The 25,636-nt window shown below is 43.2% G+C and overlaps 2 protein-coding genes and 1 long non-coding RNA gene across 3 annotated transcripts; 2 read left to right on the top strand and 1 right to left on the bottom strand.

The window, feature by feature from the left end:
• Positions 1–922: 922 nt before the first annotated feature.
• LOC134070834 (uncharacterized) lies at positions 923–1,836 on the top strand. The gene is made up of 3 exons (XR_009936993.1): positions 923–969; positions 1,199–1,345; positions 1,580–1,836. It is a non-coding gene; the product is annotated as an uncharacterized LOC134070834 (long non-coding RNA).
• A 729-nt stretch (positions 1,837–2,565) lies between these two features.
• Positions 2,566–24,268, bottom strand: ubac2 (UBA domain containing 2). The gene is made up of 9 exons (XM_062528347.1): positions 24,107–24,268; positions 21,856–21,983; positions 21,227–21,346; positions 20,791–20,897; positions 13,857–13,980; positions 12,622–12,669; positions 9,832–10,080; positions 4,576–4,719; positions 2,566–4,063 (listed from the first exon to the last, which is right to left on the bottom strand). Exons 1-9 carry the CDS (start codon positions 24,135–24,137, stop codon positions 3,956–3,958), a joined length of 1,059 nt encoding a protein of 352 aa, XP_062384331.1. The 5' UTR covers positions 24,138–24,268; the 3' UTR covers positions 2,566–3,955.
• Positions 15,712–20,169, top strand: gpr183b (G protein-coupled receptor 183b). Its single transcript, XM_062527701.1, has 2 exons — positions 15,712–15,841; positions 17,566–20,169. Exon 2 carries the CDS (start codon positions 17,623–17,625, stop codon positions 18,778–18,780), a length of 1,158 nt encoding a protein of 385 aa, XP_062383685.1. The 5' UTR covers positions 15,712–15,841; positions 17,566–17,622; the 3' UTR covers positions 18,781–20,169.
• Positions 24,269–25,636: the final 1,368 nt, after the last annotated feature.

Genomic DNA, 25,636 nt, shown 5'->3' on the forward strand with positions numbered 1-25,636 from the left:
CTTTATGACATCATTGGTTGGAATGTTCGGCGTGTTCTACTTTGCAATACACCATCAGTTTGTCACTTTAAATTGACTTCAGCAAGAGACAGCATTGATGAGCATTTTCTACCTGCCATTAATACTAAATTGCATTGATTTAATTGTTTAAAATCACGATTTCATATTTTAACTTGTGAGAGGAATCCAGGGTTGACCTGAGGATGGGTTCTCCTGGATGTTTTATGGCAGCCCTGAGGGCTGGCTTTGAGAGCATCAGGCGTAGGATCCGAGAAAGAGGAGTGAGACAGAGACGGAGGAACTACCGAGTTAGTAAGATCCAGACTACTGAAAAGGTGGACCAGAAGAGAGACAGGGGTCCCAGAAGAGCCTGTCTTGTGGCCTCCGGGTGGAGACCAAGGGAGGAAAATGGAGAGGCATTGAAGAGCCAAGCGCAGGAGAAAATGGACGCCACCTTCCAGGCTTTTCAGGAGAGACGCAAACCACTGAGGGTCCGGAGAGGAGCACCACAGGTGCAGGTCATGAACCGCAGTGGCCGTGGAGATGGAAATGCCAATCCCCTGAGTAAGACACATATCATGTAAATTGAATATCATGCAACATGCAGTAGCGTTATTCATGAATATTTATATTATATATATAAATATATATTTATATAAATTCTCCTTTCTATAGGCTACGTTCTCCTGACTGGTAAAAAGGCCTGTAGCCAAAGATGGGAGGACTTGGTCCTGGAGGGCATGCCAGTAAGCCCGGACAACACCAGGAAGTGTGAGTGAATTAGAGACAATAAAACAGACTACACATTTCAAACATAACCTATGATTAATCATAACATATTAATGTTTATCATCTTTCCTGTAGGCTGTGTACCCCTAAATGGGAAGAAGGCCTGTAGCCAAAGATGGCAAGGCATGGTCCTGGAAAACCTGAGGCTGGCCGGACAACTTCCTGTCCCTCTGGATACAAGTACGTTTAGAACACAGATTTGTCAAAAAAAAAACACTGGAATGGCGGCTAAAAAAAATGATTTGGAGGATGAGGGATTGTGGCACACGAAAGAGTCTGGGGTATCTGTCAAGGTGTTTCAGTAGTTTGTGTGGAGAATCTTTTAAAATATGCTGAATCTAATATATTTTCAGTTACTGATGTATTGATTGCCCTGCACTGAACTGTGTTTTGCCATTTGATTTGACAGGCGCTGACTCCAGCAGCAGTGTTCTGGGTGAAACCGGAAATTATCACCAAATGGAGGAAGTAAAAGCTGAAGACCAGGAGCAGTCAGAGGCCCATGGGGGGGATTGGCTTGACCAAGCGGAGACGCACAGGGACACCTTTACCCTCAGTGAGTCAAACAAAATTATCATCATTAGACTAATCTCTCTCTGAAAGATCTCACTCGTGTAAGAAAAGCTGTGAGAATGCCACAGATTGCCCTCATTAACACAGAGCAGTGTGAACAGAGAACAGAGTGATACTCTGTTTCTATGTCGTCACCAGCAGAAAAAAGTCCTTGTACTTCACATACTTGGCGAATTAAAGAGTGTGATTCTGATACGGCCTCTTGTAAATGTTACAGGGTTGCTGGAGCCGGTCTGGCTGGGCCCGGAGTGGGCCAAGAGAAAGATGCCGCTCTTCTCTGTATGACCAAATGAACACCAACTCTTATTCTTGTTATGGCACAGGATATAATGCCCCATGATGGCATTGGACAGCTATCTTGATATCAACACTGGATTACTGCAGTGAAGGAGGCTACTGCTTCTTCTATTCCAGGGCTATTTTATTATTACAATTCTGAATTATGCAGGTCAAATTATGACCTTTAATGGCCCTTTTGACACCATTCAGCCTGTCAGACTTCAGGGATAAAAAGTGGTGGAACTCCTAGCACATATTGATTTAATGTTGATTAAATTGTCTTACAACCTTTAATCATCTGGCAGTATAATTTTCAGATTTCAATTTCACTTTTAAATTCTGATATTGAATCAAAAGGGTGTGTGGAATGAACATGAAGGACTAATGTCATTCATATCATCACTACAAATATTACTCAGTGTCTATTTCTCACTTTTCCCATTTTTATTTTTAGCATTAATGGAGTATTTCAATGACGTTTCAAACATCCTTCAAAGAAGCTTAATTATTTCTATGGATAATTTAAGAATGACTGAATCTGATAGATAAGTGTCACCTATAAGAGGCCATAATGAGAGTAGGTATTGCCACTCACTATCAGGGTAAAAAGCAAGCCTGAAGTTAAGAAATTTGAAGCCATTGTATAAAATTATCCATTTGCAAATCTTAAACCAGCCTGGCCCATGCCTGAATGCACAGCACCTGATAACTTTACACCCTGCATTACAAACCTGACAATCCTGCATTATGTAAATATCAGATATCACATATCATCTCTCACATCATACTACACATCTAGTGCTAATGCCAGATTCCATCCCATTGGACACATGAGTTCCTGCACCGTTTCAGTTCATTTATGGGGCAGATGCTGAAATCTGACCTGAAATAAGAGCCGGCAGACAGGTTGGATGAGAGGTAGGTTTTAATTGGACAATTATTTTTCCTTTTTTTGTAGCCCCCTGACGTTGAGACCCAGCCCATAGCCATTTAGAGAGGGAGCTTTTTGCATAATAGATCTCACAGAGTGAGCGCACAGAGCTATAGTACAGCGTCTGACAGCCACACCAGCCATCTGCAGCTGCAGCGTAGCGTAGCGTAGTAGCACTCCGCCTCTGCTGTCAGTCTTGTTCATTATGAAGAAGAAGAGAGAAAGACAAATAACACCCAACTGGTGCAGTTGCACACACATGAAAGAAAGAAAAGAAAAGAAAAGAAAAAAGAGAGAGAGAAAAAAAAGATGCTCTCTGACACCTCAACTCACTGGCTTGATCACGCAACTGGCGTTTAGACACAGATGGAAAAAGAGGAGACACTTTGGTTAGGTACACAATATTAACAGATGTCCATGATGTACCATGATTTCTAGTTTTGAATCAAGTCAATAAAATAATAGAATAACTTAATGTTGACCAATCAGGTCTTAAGAGCACGAGTCTTAATAGTGTTGGACAGAACATTGGATTAGTCAAACTACAATCATTACCATGATTTTAAATTCCACAGTGAAATTAATTCATATGATGTACAGTGAAGCTTAGTGCTACCCGACATAGCAAGAGACAGAGGCTGTAAAAATCAACCAAATTCTCAAATACTCTCTGCAGAGTTATTTTCCTATATACATAATTACACAAAATATACACACTTTGTATGTCTCTGCACATAGATGTTTGACTTCACGTTGACCTGCGACAGCTGTTCATCTGATAAAAACACAAGACTCTTTCAATTTCTTCAAAGAGGACAAAAATATCAACACATACCACCAGCTGCATTACAGTGTTGTCCAAAAAGCTTCTTATGTAAATGTCCGTTTTTTGTACTAATCAAAGAAAAGAAATCGGTCTTTAAACGGATGCATCAGTATCCAATCTACCACTATATTAGCCGGGAGTCTGAGACAATGAGCTGAGAATGAGCAGTTTTGCACGGCAGAGAGAGAGAGTGAGAGAGTAAGAGAGAGACGGATGACGTAAGACAACACAAGCCCTGAGACAGTGCTTTCTCAGTTCCCCCCCTTGCCTCTCCTCCCCTCCCCTCCCCTTGCCCTTGGCTTGGACTCTCCCTCCAGCATCCAGCAGGTGGCAGCAGTGAGCGCAGCCTGGTCTTTGGCGGAGGCCGAGGCTCCGTGTCCCAGCAGGGCCTCCGTCTCTCGGCAGGTTTAAACATCCCACTTGAGGCTGCTCCTCGCTCTCCCTTCCCTCCGTGTTCTCTCGCTACACAGAGGGCCCCGTAGCGACTCCTTTGTCCGCTCTTCTGCGTCCGCTCTTCCGCCCATTCTTCCTTCTTTCCCTTCCTTACCCAGAATGCCTCAGTGCTGGAGCAGGAAGTTGGTTGCCATGTTGATGTCGTTGTTGGATGCTCGCAAGGCCTCCTGGGCGTCCACCCTGGAGAAACCCATCTCCATTAACCTGGCAACCTGTGAACACACACACACACACACACACACAGGGATTCAGAAACACGTCACATACATAATCAAAGGGTAATAGATTAGATTAGATTAGATTAGATTCAACTTTGCCATTCGTCATTTCTTTGTATTTGTGTCATCACATTCACAAATACAAAGAAAACTGAATGCAGTTTGCGTCTAACCAGAAGACCAAAAAAGCATAAAGTGCAATGTGATTTACAAGTATAGACAGAACAAAATACATAATGCAGTGTAGACAGTAGTATATTCGGTGTACAGAAGGTGGTTTGGAGTAAGATAAATAAATAATACATATAATACATTAATATATAACACCTATTTAGAGGCAGCACACATGCAACGCAAGCAGAAATAAACATCCACAGATGCAACAAATGTGCATAAAAGCATAAACACCTGTAGGAGTGAACCCAACACATGTATAATTGCCATTAAAGACATTCTTCAGCACTCCTGACACAACACCTGTGTGTCCTTGTACTCCGTGAGCTCACCTGTTCCTCGGCGACGGGGCTGTTCTCGGGGGGAGGGGCGGGCCCGGGACGTCTGGCCTGGGCGGCGGCGGCAGCGGCGGGGGCGGCATTGCGCCCTCTCTGGCGGAGCGTGGGGAAGAGTCGGCCCCAGTTGAGGAGACCCGCCTGCGGGGCAGAAGAACACGGAACATCACGCTGGACATCAGTCAAGGATCCAACAGTGTCTAAGCGCCACGCTGTGGGTGCCTCTCATTTGGGCTTTTATACGTCCTCCCTCGCTCCTCGGGCCTCGATCCTCACTGATCTACATAAAGAATGATGGGGCGAAAACAATGGGATAGTCTATCCACTGTTAGCTATAGATCAGTGGGAACGCCCCTCGAAGATCGATCCAATAGTCTAGTCAGAAAAACAGGTGTCTTTTGGAGTGCTACAAGGTGAAAATCCTTTTTTGGTGCTCTTCGGTGCAGGGATTCCAGATAATGAGAAAGAAGAGATCCGAGGCAATCTGCTCATGATGTTTCCACCTAAAATGGGTTCCTCGCATTATGTGCAAGTCTACTTTTTGCAATTAATATCCACTATTCAGGCCAACGCTCACTGGAGGCAATATTTGCGTCTATGGATCTGATGCTGAAGAGATTTTCGAAACTTTGGCGCCGATGCCCGGCTCTGTTCTGTTAGAAGTAATGAAGATCTACACTTTGACGTCACTTGATGGTTGATGCGTTCAGATGCCACAAGTCAGTGTTGGCCTATACATTTGCTTCTTAGTTTTCACTATGATAATTATTGGGAGGTGATGTTATTTAATCAATCATTTTGAATACCATGGGAGTGATGAGACTACACAGCATGATGAAACCGTGTCAGATAAATGATGAACCTACAGATATACAGCAAGTGACTAAACCTTGACATTATCATTATCAGAAGTCAGACCATTTACCCTGAAAAGCTGAAAGGAAATTGTGAGAAACCGGTTCAAGGTGACGATAACAGCAATTCCTGATACTAGACATCGCTAGATTTATTACCAGCTTCCCCTACTAGCTAGTTTCACAAAGGACAAATAAAAATTTGAAGAAGAAAGATGAAGGCCACATTTTGACCTGAAAGAGGTTTTAGCTCATATTATTTTAATTTTACAATATTAATAATGATAATAATGCTGTGAAACATGCAAGCACACCTAGTTTTATCTTTAACATCCCTTCTTCAAGTTATTGCATACTGTGGATACCTCAAATATTGGTACAGCATTATGGAAGTATTGTATTTGTTGATTTGCTTTGTATTTTCCTGTTTACATTGTATTGTATGTTTTGTGTGGTGTCTTAAGCTGCTGGGACCTTGAATTTCCCCTTGGGGATCAATAAAGTATCTATCTACTGTATCTATCTATCTATCTATCTATCTATCCACAGACAAACTTGTAATGGTACAGTAATACTGGGAATATGTCTTCCATTCTGCAAAGTTTGGGAAGGCTAAGAATAATATTTTTTTAACATCTCAGTGTCCAAACATGGCTCCCAAGATAAGACAGGACAACATGAAATCATTGACCTTAATTTAATCAATTGGACTTAGTCATTGGGTCATTTAGGAACCTAAATATTACGAAGAGTAGATGTTGTTTGCTCAACATACAAAAATATGTATGTTGAGCAAAGTCTGACATGGTGACGGTGCAGAAACCGTTATTTTTGGGATTCTGTCTGACTTGACATGGAATGCCCCATGAATAAATAGAGATGGCCACTTCACTTCCCTGCCTTAAGTGCAACACGGCAAATTCTAAGTTAAGACTGATCAGCAAAAGTGATTACATTTGAAAATTTCCTGCAAAGAACCCACAAAAAAAATGTCAGCAATGTCAGCAAGTCTACCACACTTCACTTAGCTTCATTATCACACTAAAAAACACATTTATTGTGTTTATTTGTGAGTTATTAAAAAAAAAAAAAATAGCATTGTGTGTGTATTTCTTACCAGGAAATAATGACAACTGATCTGTAATGGTTAAGGCAATGACTAAAAAGCCCTTATGAAAGTTTTTTTCCAAAAAATTGTGCGTGAATGATGGCAAATGATAAACTGATATGACCTGAATGTATAACCTATTTTAAGAATTCAATTGACGTTTCTGCAAAACAACAAACTGAGGTGACAAAAACCCCAGCGGTTTATTTCACGTTGTTCAAACTAACAGGTTCACACATACTGAGTGTACTTGGACGCGACCCTTTTCATGGACCCTATCCACTATCAACTACCAATATGGCCTCCTTCCTAAATGCCTTATGAGACCGTCTGCTTAGAGCCATAGAAAGAGAGAGTTGTGACACTCTTTGATGTTGCCGCCACACGATCAATAGTTCCAAAAAACCTGCACTGAATGGCTAAATCGCAGGAGGGTGGGATGTACTTCTGGATGCTGGAGGGTGTAATCAATTAACTCATTGACTATTGACCAAGAGATTGGGGCTGTTAATAGCTCCAACAGTCCCATAACGAGGAAAGCGCTGCCATTTTTTCCTATGGAGGTCTATGGGAGTGTCGCCACTCTGTTTTATCTACCGCTCTGCGTCTGCTATTTCATCATCTTACGATGTGAGAATTCTCCTCTGTTGCTCTGTGTCTGACGGTAGTGTAGATGATGATGATGATGATGAATCAGGGCTTCTGAGAGTTTTCTCAGCGTTCAGTGCCTCTCGTTTCCCTTGAGAAAACGGATGCCCGTCTTGGGCAAGAAAAGTTTGTGTCACTGTATTTTACATAACGATTATATAATATTGTGCAACAAGACTGATGCAATCACTAGTCTGGCATGGATGTGTAGGGTAAATAACTGCATTTAAAACCTTCGTTCACAACCTTCGTTCACTGGTTGGATTTGATCCCAGGTCCCCATGGAAACCTGGATCTGAATAAAGTACGGAAGCTGAAGCCACTTGTGCCACAAGCCACTTGTGCCACTTCCCCCGCCCCCAACACACAGATATCGATAAAGACGTTTCAGCCTTGTTGTGACGTTGGTCTTTATAGCTGGAAATTGCTAGCCTGACGACGTCATACTCAATCGAAAAAGGATGTAGGCAGGGCTAAACTTCGGTCTGGCATCCAGGCTAGGAAATTGCATAGAGGTGGTGACTTTTGCAAAAGGGTGTTCAATATGTGTCAAACATGCTGACGCATTTGCAAGACACTTCTGCTGTGCTGCTGTGTGTCAAGTGGATCCCAATGGCATTAATTATGTATTAGAAAAGTATTAGGAAAAACTGTACACTTATCTATTACACTGATGCAGTTCTGCATACACTGTACCGAAGCCTTAGGTGAACTGAGATTATTTTATATTAACACATTGCTATTTATGTCATGTAACTCTAAAAATACTGAACCATGAAGGCAAGATGAATGCCTCAAACAAGACTGCCGTGTCACCAACAGTAGGCTATGGGGTTGACGTGACAGCAGGGTTATATGCGTAACAAGTGATACTCTGGGGTATTCAGTTGTTGTCTAGGACACAAGAGCACAGAGGAAACACTGTGTAAGGGTACTACTCGTGGATCAATAGAGCCATGATTATCACATACTGTTAGCCATGGCGCACACACACACACACACACACACATACTTCACCTCAAACCATCCAGTGGGCTTTTTGAAGTTTTGACATTCTACAGTCCTGCATGAGTCAAACCTGATGGGCGTGTGTGCGTTTGTGTAGGTGTCAGTCGGATATGCCTGTGGTTGTTTGTGGTTTCCTCCTCAGTCTCGAGAAAACACACTCGCTTGGTTGTGAGCGAGTGAGTGTGAGTGTGTGTGTGTGTGTGTGTGTGTGTGTGTGTGTGTGTGTGTGTGTGTGTGTGTGTGTGTGTGTGTGTGTGTGTGTGTGTACTCTTAAAACATTATCATTATCAACCCATTCATTTTCTTGTGTGTGTGTGTGTGTGTGTGTGTGCGTGCGTGTGTGTGTGTGTGTGTTAGTGGTTTGTTCATAAACAAGTGTGAAAATCAGACTGCACCTTCCTCCTTTCAAACAACATTTCTACACAGGTGTTAAGTGAGAGGGAACAACCCAGGGCATTACACTACACAGTGCTGCTATTTTTCCACAAAAGCCTGGGCGCTACTACCCTTGATTGTATCACCGGGCTGTAAAGCTACAGTTATTAGTACTCTGTTAAAGTTAAGCGATTCTGTTTTACGCTCACTAAAACCGAGGTGATGTTGACAAGATTTACATCGCGAAAGTCGCGAAGTCGCGAAAACCGGCAGGCTGAGCAAGTAAACTTTTTTGCCGAAAAAGCTGTTGGGCCTGTGATGTCAGACTTAACAAACGAGTAAGATCCCTGGGCCTACATTTCCACCTATCCAGGCCCCATTCTGAACCACACCCAGCCAACCTGGAGCCATGCCAGAATTAGAACTCAGCATCAAAGTCCCCCCCCCCCTCACTAGCCTGGCTATCATCAGACTAAGCTCAATCTTTTAAGACATTAGTCTGGGGAGTCTGCGCTGTATTTCTACAGCACAAGAGACATGATCAAATGACTCGGAATTGGATAGTCCTTCAACCGACCAGACCAATGATCCGGATACGCCTGCTGGATAAGCTAGCTTGTGATTGGTTCCAGCAAATGTGGACAGGAAGCAGGAGAGACAAAAGTGCAGCTTTCCAGCCAGAGCTGCAGGGCGAAATCCAATCGCCGGCGTACCGGGCTGGGTTTACCCAGTCTACCACCCCACCCAAACCAGCACATCATAGGTGCGTTCATATTTGGCAAACAGTGGCGAACGTTCGTGGTGAACATGTTTTCTTTGAACAGTTAAATTTGAACGATTTAGTGTTAACATTCCATTCTATCAGTAATTGCATTGTTGCGTTCGTCAAACTCACGTCCAGGGGAGCGCTGTGGCGCAGCAGGCTACAGCGTTCATACCACATACGGGTCCGAGTGCCCACGGGGACCCAGGTTCGAGTCCGACTTGCGGTCATTTCCCAGTCCCACCCCATCTCTCTCTCCCACTTACTTCCTGTCTCACCCTTCACTGTCCTATACAAATAAAGGCAAAAAAGCCCCAAAAAATATACTTAAAAAAAAAAAAAAACTCACGTCCAGTATGTTCGCGGCGCACCACCTCCTCTGACTGTTTGCGATTGTTAGCAAACGTTCGCCAAAAGCTCAAGGCTAACGGAATACTGTTTGGGAACGTTCGCCTATGTTCGTGAACTTGAACGCGCCTCAATGCGGTGCATCTCACCTGGGGCTGCTGGACGTTCCTCCGCACCTGAGCGAGCTGCGAGAGCAGCATCTGCTGGTCCAGCAGATCCATGCGCTGCTGCCGCTGGACGTCCAGCGTGGCGCCCATGCCCACGGGCGCCTCCTGCGTCGGCTCGCTGCCCTCCAGCAGCGGCTCCAGGAGGAGGGCGCCCACGCGACCCAGCCAGCCGGGCACCTGGAGCAGCCGCTGCACCCAGAGGACGTTGCAGTGGTACAGCACGCCAGACACCTGTGGTGGGCACACACGGCACACAACGGGGGGTATTCAGGGGTGAGTTGGGAAAGAATGAAAATACAGAGTATACCGTAATTTCCTGACTATTAGCCGCAGCTTATACATTGATTTTGCAAAATTTCTTCCGCTATGAAGTTAATACAGGGGGACAGTTAATATGGTGTTAATATGGCTTTGTTTCTTTTAACTTGCATAAAACACGGTCCTGCGGCTTATGCACAATGCGGCTTATATGCGGGAAATGACTGAAATGACGCACATCCGTAAAATTTGTAGGGTGTGAGATCAAAACAAATATAGTTCAGAGGCAACCTAAAATTCCACACACCTAAGGGCTCCTAAAATATATATATATTTTTATTATTATTAAAGGGATATTCCACCATTTGGGGAATTAAGCTCATTTTTCACCTCGAGCAAAACAATTGATATCGCCAGAGTCACAGAACGGCTGGATGAACGGGAAAAAGGTAAATATCAATTGTTTTGCTCCAGGGGAGGTGGAAAATTGTAGTAAAGAAAGCTAGGACAAAAAATACATTTTCTTATCCATTCTGAGGTGCATTCAAATATGGCAAACAGGCGAATTTTCGAGGAGAATACATTTCCCTATGTGTTCATGTAGGCACTCCAAACTGTTTGATTGAAATAGTAATCCTTAGTTCAACAGTTCATTTACGGATAACTACCTCCTCAGGCGGTTTGTGTTGCTTTCTGTGTGTTTACAACCATTGGCAGTGAACTCAAATCAAATGATACGCTCTCTGAAAATGCTCACCTTTGTTTGTCATTTTGAATTCGAACACACCTCAAACACACAATTAGTCATCTTGGTGATGGGCATTGGCATGTCTTTACTGGCAATTGCCAAGATGGCACTCAGAATGTTAAATGTCACATCTTCAGAATAATCAGCAACCATATATTGTCATTACAACAGAACACACATCGAAAATCGTTTGGAACATTACCGTTGCCGGTAACACTTTATATTAGCACACACATATTCACCAGTAATTAGCTGCTTACTAACATGTATATTAGTAGCATACTAGCCATTTGTTAGTCATTATAAGTCACTAATTAATACCTTATTCAGCAAGACCTTATTCTACCCTTACTAGACCCTTAATTAAGAATTTCCCCTATGTAAGCTCCTAATTACCCCTTATTCATAGTTATTAAATAAGTTGCTGCATATGAATTATGACCTAAATATGCATGGCTCAGTATGGGGCTTGTAAGGTGGTAGTACCACAAGAACAGTTATTCGCACCGAATAGTACTTATCAAAGATGGTCTATTCAAATGGAACTAGACACTAAACCACCAGTGCTAATAGTGTACAAATAACTAATAATTAAGTCTTTGTAATGCCAAATATGTTCCCTATTCTAAAGTTGTGTCTTTGTTCACATTTAATTCACAATTCATTTGGCACTTATTAACCCCCATGTGTTCCCTAAACTAAAGTTGCCTCCTATTCACACTTATTAACTGTATTACAGCACATAGTAGGCTACACAAGAAGCAGACAGCTAAGTTAGCACAAATACAAAATATATAATGAATACGAGATAGCGAGAAAGGCGAACCTGGATATATTTGTATGCTAACTTTCTTGGCTCCTGAGTACTCAAAAGTCTCAAACTCAAAACTATTTTTTTAAGTGTGAAGGGTCACAAATAAGACTTCCGGTGTGAATAAGTTGTGGGTTTGCTATTTGGTCTACTGTATGTTGTATCAAATTCTCTGTTCTTTTCCTTACGGACAGCATCTTATTCTTCCCTACTGACCTTAAACAGCAGAGCTAAGGATTGAATCACACCAGATTTCTCCTTTAGTATGAGGCAGTATACATACATGGGGGTTAATAGTGCCAAATTATTTGTGAATTAATAGTGAACAAAGATCCAACTTTAGAATAGGGAACATATTTGGCATTACAAAGACTTAATTATTAGTTGTTTGTACACTATTAGCACATGTGGTTTAGTGTCTAGTTCAGTTTGAATAGACCATCTTTGATAAGTATTATTAGGGGTGAATAACTGTTCTTGTTGTACTACCACCTTACAAGCCCCATACTGAGCCATGTATATTTAAGTCATAATTCATATGCAACAACTTATTTCATAACTATGAATAAGGGGCAATTAGGAGCTTACATAGGGGAAATTCTTAATTAAGGGTCTAGTAAGGGTAGAATAAGGTCTTGCTGAATAAGGTATTAATTAGTGACTTATAATGACTAACAAATGGCTAGTATGCTACTAATATACATGTTAGTAAGCAGCTAATTACTGGTGAATATGTGTGTACTAATATAAAGTGTTACCCAGTTGCCTAGTAATACTGATGGAAACACTGATATCAGTAATATGACAGGAAACGGCATCTTCCATTGAAGTGCTACTGTAAGCAGAGAGCATTTCCTTTCATCCTTTCATGTACTGTAGTTATGCAGATCTAAAATCACTGGAGCCTACAGTACCTACATGTATGGTGTCTAAGGGCTTATTGCTTACTACTTACCAAGCCACTGAGAGCAATCACCCACATCAATGAGCTGGATGTGAGCAGCTGTGAAGGGAACAAGTGCAGGAGATGACGGAGTGTGTGTGAGAGAGAGAGAGAGAGAGAGTGAGAGTGAGAGAGAGAGTGAGAGAGATCACAGATGAAACATGAAAGTTTCAATGTGCGTAGAGCACACATTCATACCCTTCCTTAATTCTTGTAAACCATAGGGTTTTTTTCCGCTGATGTCAACAACAAACACAGTTGTATAACTCCAATAACAAAGTGCTATCTACAGTAACTATCTATCTAAACATCACATCATCATAACAGCATGTATAACAAAATGCTATCTATCTATCTATCTAAAGTTCAATGTATCACTGTCGAGATGGGTAAAAAACATGAACATTTTGATGAAAGCAGAAGGGGAAAAAAATGTGGTGAGAATTTCCTTTCTAGTAGTGGTTTGTGCATGTATGTCACAATCTGCCATTCCCATTTTAGTGTTCATCTTTAGTCATGACGTGCTTTTATTCAGTCAAATACAGGACATGAAAGTAAACTACATGAAAATGAAAATGAGATGAGCTCAAGGCAAATTTCAAGAATCTTCCTACAAACCACGTGTCAAGTCTTTGACCTTTTGCACACGTCTATGATCTTGAATTTCCCCTTGGGGATCAATAAAGTATCTATCTATCTATCTATCTATCTATCTATGTATCCATCACATCCACTTTCTAATAGAAAATTGCTCTCTGCTTAAATGAGAACTGAAGAGACCAGGTGTAACAGGCAACATGCATATTTGCCTTAGCAGTGCCAGAAGAATGGTCAAAATCAGTGTTATAATACATTAATTTTCATAGCTCAAATTTGTGAAGGTTTTGAGGTTCTACAGTACACTATATTGTATTGTGAACAATCGCCTAAAATAAAAGAACTAGAAGAATACCAAGATATTCTTCCTACGTATTTAGAGAGACAGTTTTCATCACCACGCTAGCCTAATGTTAACTGAGAGATAGCCATACTGTCATACAACAAGGGCAGTCTTACTGGACATGGAGTAATCCTAGCCCTTGACTAGAAGGCCATTTCAATTATCATCTCATTTTAGTCCAGGACTAGGCTTAATCCATTTTCACAACACCAGCCAACAGCCAAGTGCCAACATAAACAATAATGCATTATTTAGGAGGGGACTTTGTCAAAAACAGGTTGTGTGAGTGTGAACGGACAGCTCTCACCTGAAGGCCCACGATGTAGACCAGGGACTTGTTTGTGATGGAGATCTGCCCCAGCAGCTGGGTGACAGGCACTCGCGGGATGGAACAGAAGAAAGGCACAAAGAGGGCAAAGACCGGACTCAGACTGAGAAAGGAGGGGGGAGAGAGAGAGAGAGAGAGAGAGAGAGAGAGAGAGAGAGAGAGGGAGGGGGAGAGAGAAAGAGAGAGAGAGAGATAACAATTGGGCAAAGAAAGAGGGAGAGAAAGAGATAAGGGAGAAAGATGGGGGAGATAACAGAGGTCAGGAGAGACTTTCAGTTAGGCACTTTCTGAACGTTTCTATTCAAATGAGGAAAAAATCCACCACCAGGCCTCAGTCCCTGCAGCAACACTGAGGACATCACACAGACCAACCACCACTAGGCAAGGTACTGATAACACACACTTCAATGGCACACACAAAACACCCTTCCAAACCACACCTGCGACTACCCTGCTAGATCAACAGAGCCACACCTTAAAGCAACGGTCAAACCAAGAATAGCTGGCGATTTTACTGCCACATGCAAATTTGACTCGTGTGAACACTCCTTTGCGTGCATCTCCATCTCTACTGTTAATGACCATAAAAATTGACATTCACCTAATCAAGGAGCTGTAGTCAATTGCAATTATTCCAAAAATATGTGATATAAATTTGCATTTACATCTAAATGATTCTTTTTTTTTTGCAAATAAACAGTAAATACACAAACTAGTAAATCACAATCTTTATTCTCATTAGAAGATTTTATGCAGAGTTTAAGTGCCTACAGTCAGGGCTTCTTACTGAAATGGTCAAAATGTGAAGCTGGATGGAGACCCAGGTCATGGAGGAGGAGCTGACATGCAGCCAGTCCAAACCAGACAGCACCAAACACCAAGGTCAAAACCACAATCATTCAACCCCGCCCCCAACAGTTTGAGATTCTTTCAGTTATACGTGTTCAGCACCCGGCTGGCATGGAAAAAAAGATTATTTTAAGGCTTGATATGAGGCTGATGTCGCAGGTTCTTAGGTTAAGGTTAACCAGACTTCTTTGGTTAACTGATAAGTGTGCTGCGAAGCCATCCGGCCACCACTCACTCTGAGCCAATCAGAAACACACTTCAGGTTTTACTCACGCATCTGGATAACATAGCTATTCCATATCTGCAAACATTAGCATTATACAACTGGGAGAGCCATTCCTTGGGTGTTGGGGGGGAGACCAGGGGAACCGGTCCTAAAGCCACCTCAAGCTAACATGCATCAGCACGGTCAACATCGAAACTCCCACAGTAGTCACACCAAACAAAAGCCAAAGCTTATTTGCATTTGGGGAACTCCATGCTAAAGGTCAGAGTGATGTGGGGTGCAGTTCCCTTTTCACTGGGAGGAACTGCTAAGCATGTGCTCCAACTAGCAGAGCTAATGTAATCTCAGTCCGATCCCTGAGGTGTGATGGAGGTCCCTCACCAAAGTTGAAATATTATACAGCTCTGAGTCATGGCAGTCCTTTCCTGCTGCAGGTCAAATCTCGTTCAAGCCTGCAATGTGTACGTGACTTGGGGCCCTGGGAGCACAGAGACATCAAGCAGCCCTTATCAGACTCCCACAGGTCAGGGGTTTCAGCATCCCACACACACTCAAACTTTTTGAAATTGCAGCTCCTCTGCCTCCTGTCTGACAACACACATGCATCATCACTGTTCACACACAAACACACACAGAGGGAGAAAGGGAGGGAGAGAAAGGCAGTCAGCTAGGCAGGGGGGTTTGATACAGGAAATGATGTCAAAGGGCTTTGCAGAAGGCGGTATCTCTTACACTTCTTCATTCTGGCGCTCACATTCAGTGGCAGTGTCCAACAGTCACAGCAGCATGTGCTCGTGTGAGATCTCAACTAGCAAAGTGTTCTCTCTGGATGCCATGATTCAACACTGAACAAAAACCCCATTGCCTAGCATATCTAGCCCACCAGTAGGTGAGTACAAGTTCAGGTTAAATGTAATGTTAATGTCAGATATGTTACATGTACAGTATATGCAAATTCTGTGTGCGTGTGTGTGTGTGTGTGTGTGTGTGTGTGTGTGTGTGTGTGTGTGTGTGTATGTGTGTGTGTGCGTGTGCGTGTGCGTGCCTGTGTGCCATTTATTTACACATTGGTCAGAATGTGCTATGAAATAGCCACACATACTGTAGGTCAGGTATGCAGTAAAATGCCTACAGTAATTTCCTGTCTATTAGCCGCATTGTGTATAAGCCGCAGAACAGTGTTTTTAATGCAAGTTAAAAGAAACAAAAGGATATATATATACCATAATATCTGCCTCAGTGCATTAACCTCACAGGCGAAGAAATGTTGCAAAATCAATGTATAAGCCATGGCTAATAGTTGGGAGATTACGGTGTAAATGCATGTGTGTCTACAGCTTTTTACTTCAACAGAAGTAACTCTAGAAGTTTGCTTGACAACTTGAAATCAGCAAAACAGGTGCTCATATGTGCACACAATAGCCTCGTTTACGTGGACACTTTTAATCTCAATAGAAACAGAATAATGGCTCAAATGGGATAAAAGTGCCCAATGTAAACACCTCAACCGATCTGATTCAGGCTAAATTTCCAATTGGATTGAGAGGTGGTGTTCTGATAATCTGATCAATTGAAAAATCCAAGTAGTCTGATTACTAGAGTACATTCACTCCTCCTGCGCAGGTGTTCCCTATGTGATATTGCACAGTGAGTGACGTAAACAGATGAGTTTCCATGGCGCCAATTCAACGAGGAGCTTCAAAATGATGATGCTTGCTCCATGTAAACGCAGATTAAACACAACAATCGGTTTATTTAGCGTTCATGTAAACAGTTCGTTTGTATATTAAAATCAGATTTGTTTCAATCTGATTGAAAAAAAAAAAGCGTCCATGTAAAACGTGTCAGTATGTCTGTCTCAATAGGCAGCCCAAGCTAAAGAAAAAATCAGAAAGCAAACAAGATGGGGGCTGCCTGCTCCAAAGATAAATTAAACCCTGTGTGGAATTTCTCTGGGAATACTGGAGGTAGGGGTTAGCAACCTCTCTGGTCACTGGTGTGCTTCGTTTGATCGTTGGTTAAATGAAAATGCACGTTTTTTTGCACAAAAGCATCTGCTGGTAAATGTAAACAAACAAATCCCTGACTGCGCCTTTAATGAACTTTCATAACATAAATAAGCATATAACACCATCCATGACTCCGTAAAGAGAATTGATCAATTAGGGGGAAAAGTGAGTCTTTAAACGCTTCCATTTCTCTAACTAAACGTGCTGTGTACTGATATTTTGGAGAAAGGCCCTCTACAAACTTTCCTATCAGCATGAATAAGCCCCATCATCAATATTGGTGGGTTTCCTTGATCGAGTGAACAATTTTCATGGTGACAATTTCCCTTAAACAAAATGAGAATCAACCAAGCATCTCTGAACAAGAGGGAACTATCAGGTAGGCAAGGCAGAGACCTAACCACTGAAAATGGATGCCACACGCAATCCCCATGCATGCGCGTCCGAGTACAGAGTGTACAAACAGAAAAAAAAGACTTCTTGGAAACAACATGTGCCCTCTAAAACCGCATGCTGCAAGGTGTGAACTCTCTTTCTCCCTCTCTTTCTCCCCCTCTCTCTCTCTCTCTCTCTCTCTCTCTCTCTCTCTCTCACTCTCTCTCAGGGCTTGCCGTCTCTGTGTTCAGATTCACGGGGCCCCTTTCCTGTGTTGCACCACACCATGCTGGGGCTGGAGGGAAACGACAGTGCTGTCCTCAGCAGTGTCACCGACGCCGACGGCGCGAACTGCACGGGCCTGTACGACCACCGCGGCGTGGCGCGCGTGCTCATGCCGCTGCACTACACGCTGGTGTTCGCCCTGGGCCTGCTGGGCAACAGCCTGGCGCTGCACGTCATCTGGGCGCAGCGCAGCTCCAAGATCAACGCCACCACGCTCTACTCGGCCAACCTGGCGGCGTCCGACGTGCTGTTCGCGCTCTCGCTGCCGCTGCGGGCGCTCTACTACGCGCTGGGCTTCCACTGGCCGCTGGGCGAGGCGGCGTGCAAGGTCAGCGGCGCGCTCTTCTACGTCAACACGTACGCCGGCGTCAACTTCATGACGTGCCTGGCGCTGGACCGCATGGTGGCGGTGGTGGGCCCGCGGGGGCGGCTGGCGCGGCTCCGCCAGGTGGGCACCGTGCGCTGGGTGTGCCTGGGCGTCTGGCTGCTGGTGGCCGCCCAGGCGCTCCCCCTGCTGGCCATGCGGATGACGCGCGCCGAGCCCGACGGCAGCGTCTCCTGCATGGAGTACCCGAGCCTGGAGGCGAGCGCGGGCGAGACGCTGCCCCACACGCTCATCGGCGCCGTCGCCCTGGGGTACGGCGCGCCCGTGGTCACGATCGTGGCGTGCTACTCGGTGCTGTGGCACAAGCTCCGCAGCGTCAGCCGCGACAGCCAGCTGGGCGTGCGCTCGGGCCGCAGCCAGAAGGCCATGGGCGTGACGGCGGGGGTGGTGCTGGTCTTTCTCGTCTGCTTCACGCCGTACCACCTGAACCTGCTCCAGTACATGATCCGGAAGCTTCTGTACCGCCCTAGCTGCGACGAGCTGCGCTCTTTCCAGGTGTCGCTGCACGTCACCGTCTGCCTCATGAACTTCAACTCCTGCCTGGATCCCTTCGTCTACTTCTTCGCCTGCCAGGGCTACAAGCGCAAGGTGCTAACGCTGTTCAAGAGCAAGGCCTTGTTATCCAGAAGCATATACTCCTCCCCCGACAGCTCCTGCTCCAATCCAAACCGCCACAGTCTCCGCGTGCGCCTCAATAGCACCAGGGACAAGGACATGGAAAGGGACAAGGACAAAGACAAGGATAAAGACAAGGACAAGGACGAGTCACTGTGATGGTCACAGAACTCAATCTGGGTCCCATCCAAAACAGCCTGGAGTATATTGCGTTCGCTCTACCTGATGACGCTTGTTTTCTCTACTGATGCTGATTGTTTATGATATCGGGCATACAGTAAATCCATTTTTATGGTGCAGAACTGACTGAACACAGGACAATAATTTGCCAGTGACGGCTAAATGCTCCACCATATTTGGACAAACATCATCCAACATTCTTTGTTAGGCCTTCAGAGTGAAAGTGAGGGTACAAAAGCTCAAAGAGAATTCGTTGCATTTTCTTGTTTGTGTGTTTCCATTTTGAATTTCTATTAAAGATTACATGTGAATCTACAAAAGCAAGCTCACCGAGTCTAAGAGGGAAAGAGGACCTGCTGTCATAGAAATGTTCCATCTCGCATGTCAACCCCAAAGCTGAAATCTGATAAGAGCTGCGGCAAAAAGTGTTCGAGTGTTTCTATTTGCGAGATCTCCAATTCTCTCCATTTTTCAAAAATGTAAAGTCAACACAGTTAATGATGGAGTGAATGATAAATGTGAAAGCATGCTTCAATTATCACCCTGCTGGGAAAGGTTGTGAGATATACTTATCTTGCATACTAGTGAGCGTATACTTAATAAATAAGAGACTGCAGGCATACTGCACAAAAGAATTAGCTTTTGCCGTGTCAATGTCAAAGGGGAAGGTCACCAAGTAAATGACAGATAACGTTCACAGGAAAACATTGAAATGATACTTCCTCAAAAGGGATTTCACAAATGAGCCTTGCCTGCAGACACCTGCATATGGTCAACAGTCTCCCTTTTCATGAATTCAGCTGACATTTTTTCATATTTAATTGAATCAGGATATGGTTCAGATACATTCACAAATGTATCTCATTACCCAAAACTACAGTACAATCAAGCCATCTTCGGCATAAATGTAAGGGCCTGACAACACATACTGAGAAGTGAGCTCACTTGGCCTTACATCAAGATGATTTCATTGCACAACAGTCATTGCGTCACCTTCTCATGTGGTAAACAAGAAAGAAAACTACTTTCAACACTTAGAAAAGCAAGTAAAACCAAATTCCACTGATGATCAACCACAACAACACCACTACACGGAAAAGTTTAAAGTTTCATGACTTTCAAGTTGGACAGAAAACTCTGTAACTTGAAGGCCATCACAAATGTGCTTGACAGACTTTGTTCTGATTTTTCCCCTAGGCTAGCATGCAGTAGCCAGAAAAGTTATGAGTTCAACTCTGATTACCATTATCATGCCCCTTGACTTGAGTGAGGCACTTTAACCTGAGTTGCCCTGGGGAGACTGGGCCATGCAATAACTGATATTTGTAAGTGGTTTTGGAGGTAGGTGAGCAAGTATATATGCGTAAATATGTGTTCAGGCTATGAATGTTCTTGTGCCTTTCACTCTGCCACGACAAGCACCTGCTCTGCTTATGGTCCAAACAGCTTGACCATGCTCTCTATACTCAGTGGTGGCATCTTGTAATGGACTGCCAAGGTATTATTCATTCAGTGCCTGTCCCTCACTAATGCTGTGTGTGTGTGTGTGTGTGTGTGTGTGTGTGTGTGTGTGTGTGTGTGTACAGCGGGTATAGTCATGTGTGTGTGTGTGTGTGTGTGTACGGTGGGTTAATCATGTGTGTGTACAGCGGGTATAGTCATGTATGTGTGTGTGTGTGGTGGGTATAGCAGTGTGTGTGTGTGATGACGTTGTGCACCAGCTCCAGCTGTTTTTGCTTTTGTACGCCACCTATCTGTGATGCTACTGTATACACACGCATGCACACACAGACATACACAAACACACACACACACACACACACACACCAGTTTGTTTGTTCATTTTGGATGCATGTATATTTGCCATGTACTGTGTTCCAGGAATTCTATGTGTAGATGTATGTCTAGATGTTCTGCTTTAGCAACGCACACATACTTGTCATGCTAATAAAGCTCACTCGAACTTGCTTGAACTTGAGAGAGACTTACAGACCCGCGGGCAGCATCTCCACCTGCAGCTCAAACAGGAAATGAAGGGCCTCAGCCAACAGGAAGTCCACAGCTGCACCGAGAGCCCAGGTCCCCAACAGAAAAGACTGCAGCCAGAAGCAAAATACAGTTACTACAACAGCAACTGCCTCATGATGAGCGACTACTGACCAGGCCAAACACCATATGATGGTCCAAATGACAAGTCCAATAACTGCATGTTGTTAATAACATGATATAACATCATTTAACTAATAACATTAATAACTAACAAGATCTTGTACTAGGGCTACTTAATTTTGATTGATAATGAACCATAATTCTGGATGTGGAATGAGTAAACCATGGCCTTTAATAAGAGCATGACTTCCGTGGGTTCTATGAAACAGCACTAGAGAATGGGAACATACTACTACAGCAGTTTACCACAACTTACCGCAAACTTTCGCGTGCCAAACCTCCTCTCGAAGATGCGGAAGTTGTAGATAAGTAACCCACAGCAGAACGTGTCCTTTAGGTCCAAGCAGATTATTCTGCCACAGAGAATCCTCCAGATCTGAGACAAAAAAAGATGAAAAACAGACAGAAAATGTGAAGATTTACCATTCACTCAAGGTGCTTTCACACATGAAAGTGTTGACATCAAACAAGTGAGCTATAAGAATTATTTATCTTGGGCATCACCCAGGCCTGATACTACCAGTCTCCTCATTCTAGTACAGATCTCACCCAGATGTGTCACTAAACACCATCTTTGGCCTAACACACACACACACACACACACACACACACACACACACACACACACACACACACACACACACACACACACACACACACAGTACCTCCCCCTCTCCTCTCATTGTTAACTCTTCCTTTATTCCTTTCTCTCTCTCTCTCTCTCTCTCTCTCTCTCTCTCTCTCTCTCTCTCTCTCTCTCTCTCTCTCTCTCTCTCTCTCTCTCTCTCTCTCTCTCTCTCTCTCTCTCTCTCTCTCTCTCTCTCTCTCTCTCTCTCTCTCTCTCTCTCTCTCTCTCTCTCAAGCATCAGGCTGAGGCCTACCTACCTGCTGTTCCTCCTTTACCGCTTGCAGGTTGTACTCAAACAGGCTTTGATACTGGGGCAGCAGCAGTGTAAGCAGCACCGTCAGGGCAGTGGGGACCAGCAGCAGGCTTTTCGAGAGAGGGGCTTTATCTGTGGTCAACCAGAATCACACCGCATGTCATCAACACAAACTGGTCACTCGTTCATTTCCATGTCTTCTTGCGTTGTGTCCAAACATCAACACAAATGGGTAGGTTACTCGGTTCATTTCCATATCTTCTTATGTGGTGTCCAAACAACACAGTGGCATGGAGGGGGCACAGACCCCCTTTTACCAAGAATAGGCTAATGACACCATGTAAATAAACATAAAAAAGTAATACAAGTACAAGAACGGGGTTCTGTATTGTTATAATGAGTTGCAATCCCATGCTTGCAAACAAAGCAGATTGCACGGAGTTAGCCAATACTAGGCTAACACTAACAAGCTAACTTATTTTGAGAAACAGAGTGACTGTTGTTGCAATATCTGACATTCACATAGGGCAGGGCTATTCAATTAGTTTGTAATAGGGGCCAGTTCATGAAAAGTATGACAACTGAGGGGCCGGAGAAATACCGCTTGAAATATGAGTAATTACGTACAAATGCAGATACAATAAACTACAACAGCACCAATATGGGTGTTCAAATGTTGCATTTTGTAAATGCATATCAGAGCCCGTCCCTTATTAGACATTCTCTGATAATATCGTTTTTTGGTGGTTATTTGTGTTTTGGGAATATTTCTGCCACCACAGGCCCAGACTACCACAGTGGTAGGCCAACATTGGGAAGGTGACACTGGATATTGCTAATATGTTGCATTTTGTAAAAGCATAAATATTTTGTGGTTATTTTGTTGTATTTGTGTTTTGGGAATATTTCTGCCACAGGCCCAGACTACCACAGTGGTAGGCATTGGGAAGGTGACACTGGACCTGCATTGCTGGCTAATATGAAATCTGTGATAACATTAACAGCAATGGAATCTGAGCTTTGCGCAGTAACTGCTTGGTCCATACAATTTCCAATGGGCACAAACAGGTTTCAAACAGTGTTTAAATGAATAAAATGTGCGTAATCGGTCGCATATGTAACTCTTCTCAACATACATTTAACGTTCCCACCATTTAAATTGGATGAACGTGTTCACAAATCAATGTTACTTACAGTGGACTTGACATCAAGGCGATGGATGTGTATTAGTTTCACACTGAAACTATTTGCGTGGTGCAACCGTTAAAATGTTAGTAGCTTATAATACTCCAACGTAGTGGCAATTTACGTTGAAACTAAGCTAAGATGGAACTTATGTTCAACTCGGTCAAAACGTTACGTGCAATTGGCTGAGGTGCAGTGCCTGCAGGACTTCAGAGCGAGTGAGAGCATGCAACAGAACTGATGCCACCAAAGTTAAACTTTTAAACCGACTCCTATTTCCTCCAATAGCTACATTACGAGTGGCAAATGTTTTCGCGAGGATCTGCTTGGACTTGAGAGGCACACTACCGGTGAGATTTCATGCACCAAAAATGCTTCATGCTTTGAGGAAAACAGCTTGGATTCGGCGCACGTCAACATGTTGGTGACGCTGCGTAAAAACGAAGCAATAACGCACCTCTTTGTATAATATCCAGTAACAAAGTAGCCTATAAACGGCAACGCACCACACAGAACATTATTTATAGGCGCTACTCGCAGTGTAGCCTTTCACTGCACCTCCATTATCGTGTTTTCCACCAGCTATTTACGTCTCTACCGATCATAAGGATTTGCTCATATATAACATCAGCCAACACTTCAAGGGCCACTACAAAGTATCTCGGGGGCCGGATCCGGCCCGCGGGCCGCTAATTGAAGAGCCCTGACATAGGGCCTACTAATGAGTAATGCCGGACAGAAATATTTCGAAAAACCAATGACTGCTGACAGGAGTCTAGATTGAAATCGTCTAGACTAAATTACAACAGAATGTCGCTTACGCTCGAGAACAACAAGGATTCCTGATTGCATAGCTTTTAGGTTGAAATCATATGTAACCGCCGCTAACTAGAAAAGCGCATGCAATAGTTGTTTTTTTTTACTTCACATTCGCGAAAACAACAGGAACGAATGAATACAATGCAATGCGATCAAATGAATGACAATGCAAAGCCGAAGCATGAGAGTGGAAATGGCAATATGGTCCATGTCAAGAAAGGTGGAAGGTGGAAGGTGGACAGCCTACTTACACATTCCCCTCGACCCGGTGGTCGTGAACATATTGTCAACGAACACTACAGAAAAAAAAGAAAGGATACAAAACGGACAAGAAGGCACAGAGACTAACGTAAAACTTAAAACAAAAGTTAAAGAAGGTACCCAGTATGGGAGAGGAAAGGGGAAAGGGTACCGTGAACGGAAGCTGTGGAGGATCAAAATTCATTCATGCGCTGAAGTCTGGTGACTGCAACGAAATTCGCGTTTGGGTATGACTGACTGGATGAGGTTTATTACGACTGATAGAGGGCACAAATACATCATAAACTATTTTGTTACAAACTACAAATACTGACTCATAAAATGTAATCAAAATAAAATATGAAATACTGATGTGAAAAATGTATTTCATTAAAATACAAGTTGGTCATTTGAAACATATAGCCTACCACCTTTAAAACCTACCTACTAATATATTATTGAAAACGTATCACCAAGAGACAATAACTATTTTCTGATTGGCTGCCAGAGGGCTATTCATTATTGGGGCTCCTATGAAGTAGATCTGGTAAAATATCAATGGTGTCCTATATCAATGTAAATGATAATTGAACTACTGACAACAAGTAGTAGGAATTGAAACAGTGAAATCAACTAAAGCAAACTAGGGCCTACTGTGGAGGCATTTTTGGGTGTTGAATAGAAACTTCTTCTTCAGATAACTTTTTGCCCTCTTTCGTTTTCTTGTTAACCAAATATACACGTGAAGCTACTGTATGGTCACAACCTCAATAACTCCGCAACTGTAATCAGCAAAACAAACACACAAACCTAAGCTATAAGCTAAATAAAGAGCTGACTGACAGACTGCTGGTTAGTAAAAACCCTGAGTTTTGTAAATAAAATAGCTGATAGACAGACGGTAAGTGAAACATGTATTATGATGAAGAATAAATAGCTGATGGACAGACAGTGTGTTTCTCTGACTGCAAACACTTGCTGTGTTCAGATGGCCCTTTTCTACAGAGAGTACAGTCTTTTCTCCTCTGTGTAGGCCTATATTAATTTTAAGCTATAATACTAATTATCCTAATGCAAATTTCCATAACAGGTTGGAATTAAACTCATTCACATGTTTTTTGGAACATACTGTACATGTACCATTCTTCACACACTAAATGATCAGTGTCTATTTCACAATGGATGTTTCTCTTCAGTATAGTCTAGTACATAGTAGGCCTTTTATATTTACTAACCCACCATAATTTTCTGTAACCAGTCAAAGTAGTACGGCAAATGGAACAGGTTGGCCTCTTTTTAAACTGAACTGCATTTTTCCTTTCGTGCTATAAATGTACAAGACTGGCAACATGGGGAATAAACAGAATAACATCCTGTACATTTCCGATATACAGAATTAATTAAAGGTGCAAAAAATCTTACATACAGTGGAGTCACATACTGTACATGTATAGAGCAAAACATATCACTTAGAGCAAACATCTCCTCACTATCCGCTAGCTGCCTTTTCAAATTTTAGTCCTGTAGCACTTGACACAGCC

This window comes from Sardina pilchardus, chromosome 23 (assembly GCF_963854185.1).
Source record: "Sardina pilchardus chromosome 23, fSarPil1.1, whole genome shotgun sequence".
Taxonomy (NCBI): Eukaryota; Metazoa; Chordata; class Actinopteri; order Clupeiformes; family Clupeidae; genus Sardina; species Sardina pilchardus.

What these genes read in the sequence shown, in the direction of transcription:
- gpr183b (XM_062527701.1), top strand. Translation starts at nt 17,623, where the DNA reads ATGCTGGGGCTGGAGGGAAACGACAGTGCTGTCCTCAGCAGTGTCACC.
- ubac2 (XM_062528347.1), bottom strand. Translation starts at nt 24,137, where the DNA reads ATGTTCACGACCACCGGGTCGAGGGGAATGT. An exon ending in TCTACATCGTGGGCCTTCAG is followed by an intron (nt 12,670 to 13,856) that starts GTGAGAGCTGTC and finishes TTCCCTTCACAG; the next exon opens with CTGCTCACATCCAGCTCATT. An exon ending in GCCCCGTCGCCGAGGAACAG is followed by an intron (nt 4,064 to 4,575) that starts GTGAGCTCACGG and finishes GTGTGTTCACAG; the next exon opens with GTTGCCAGGTTAATGGAGAT.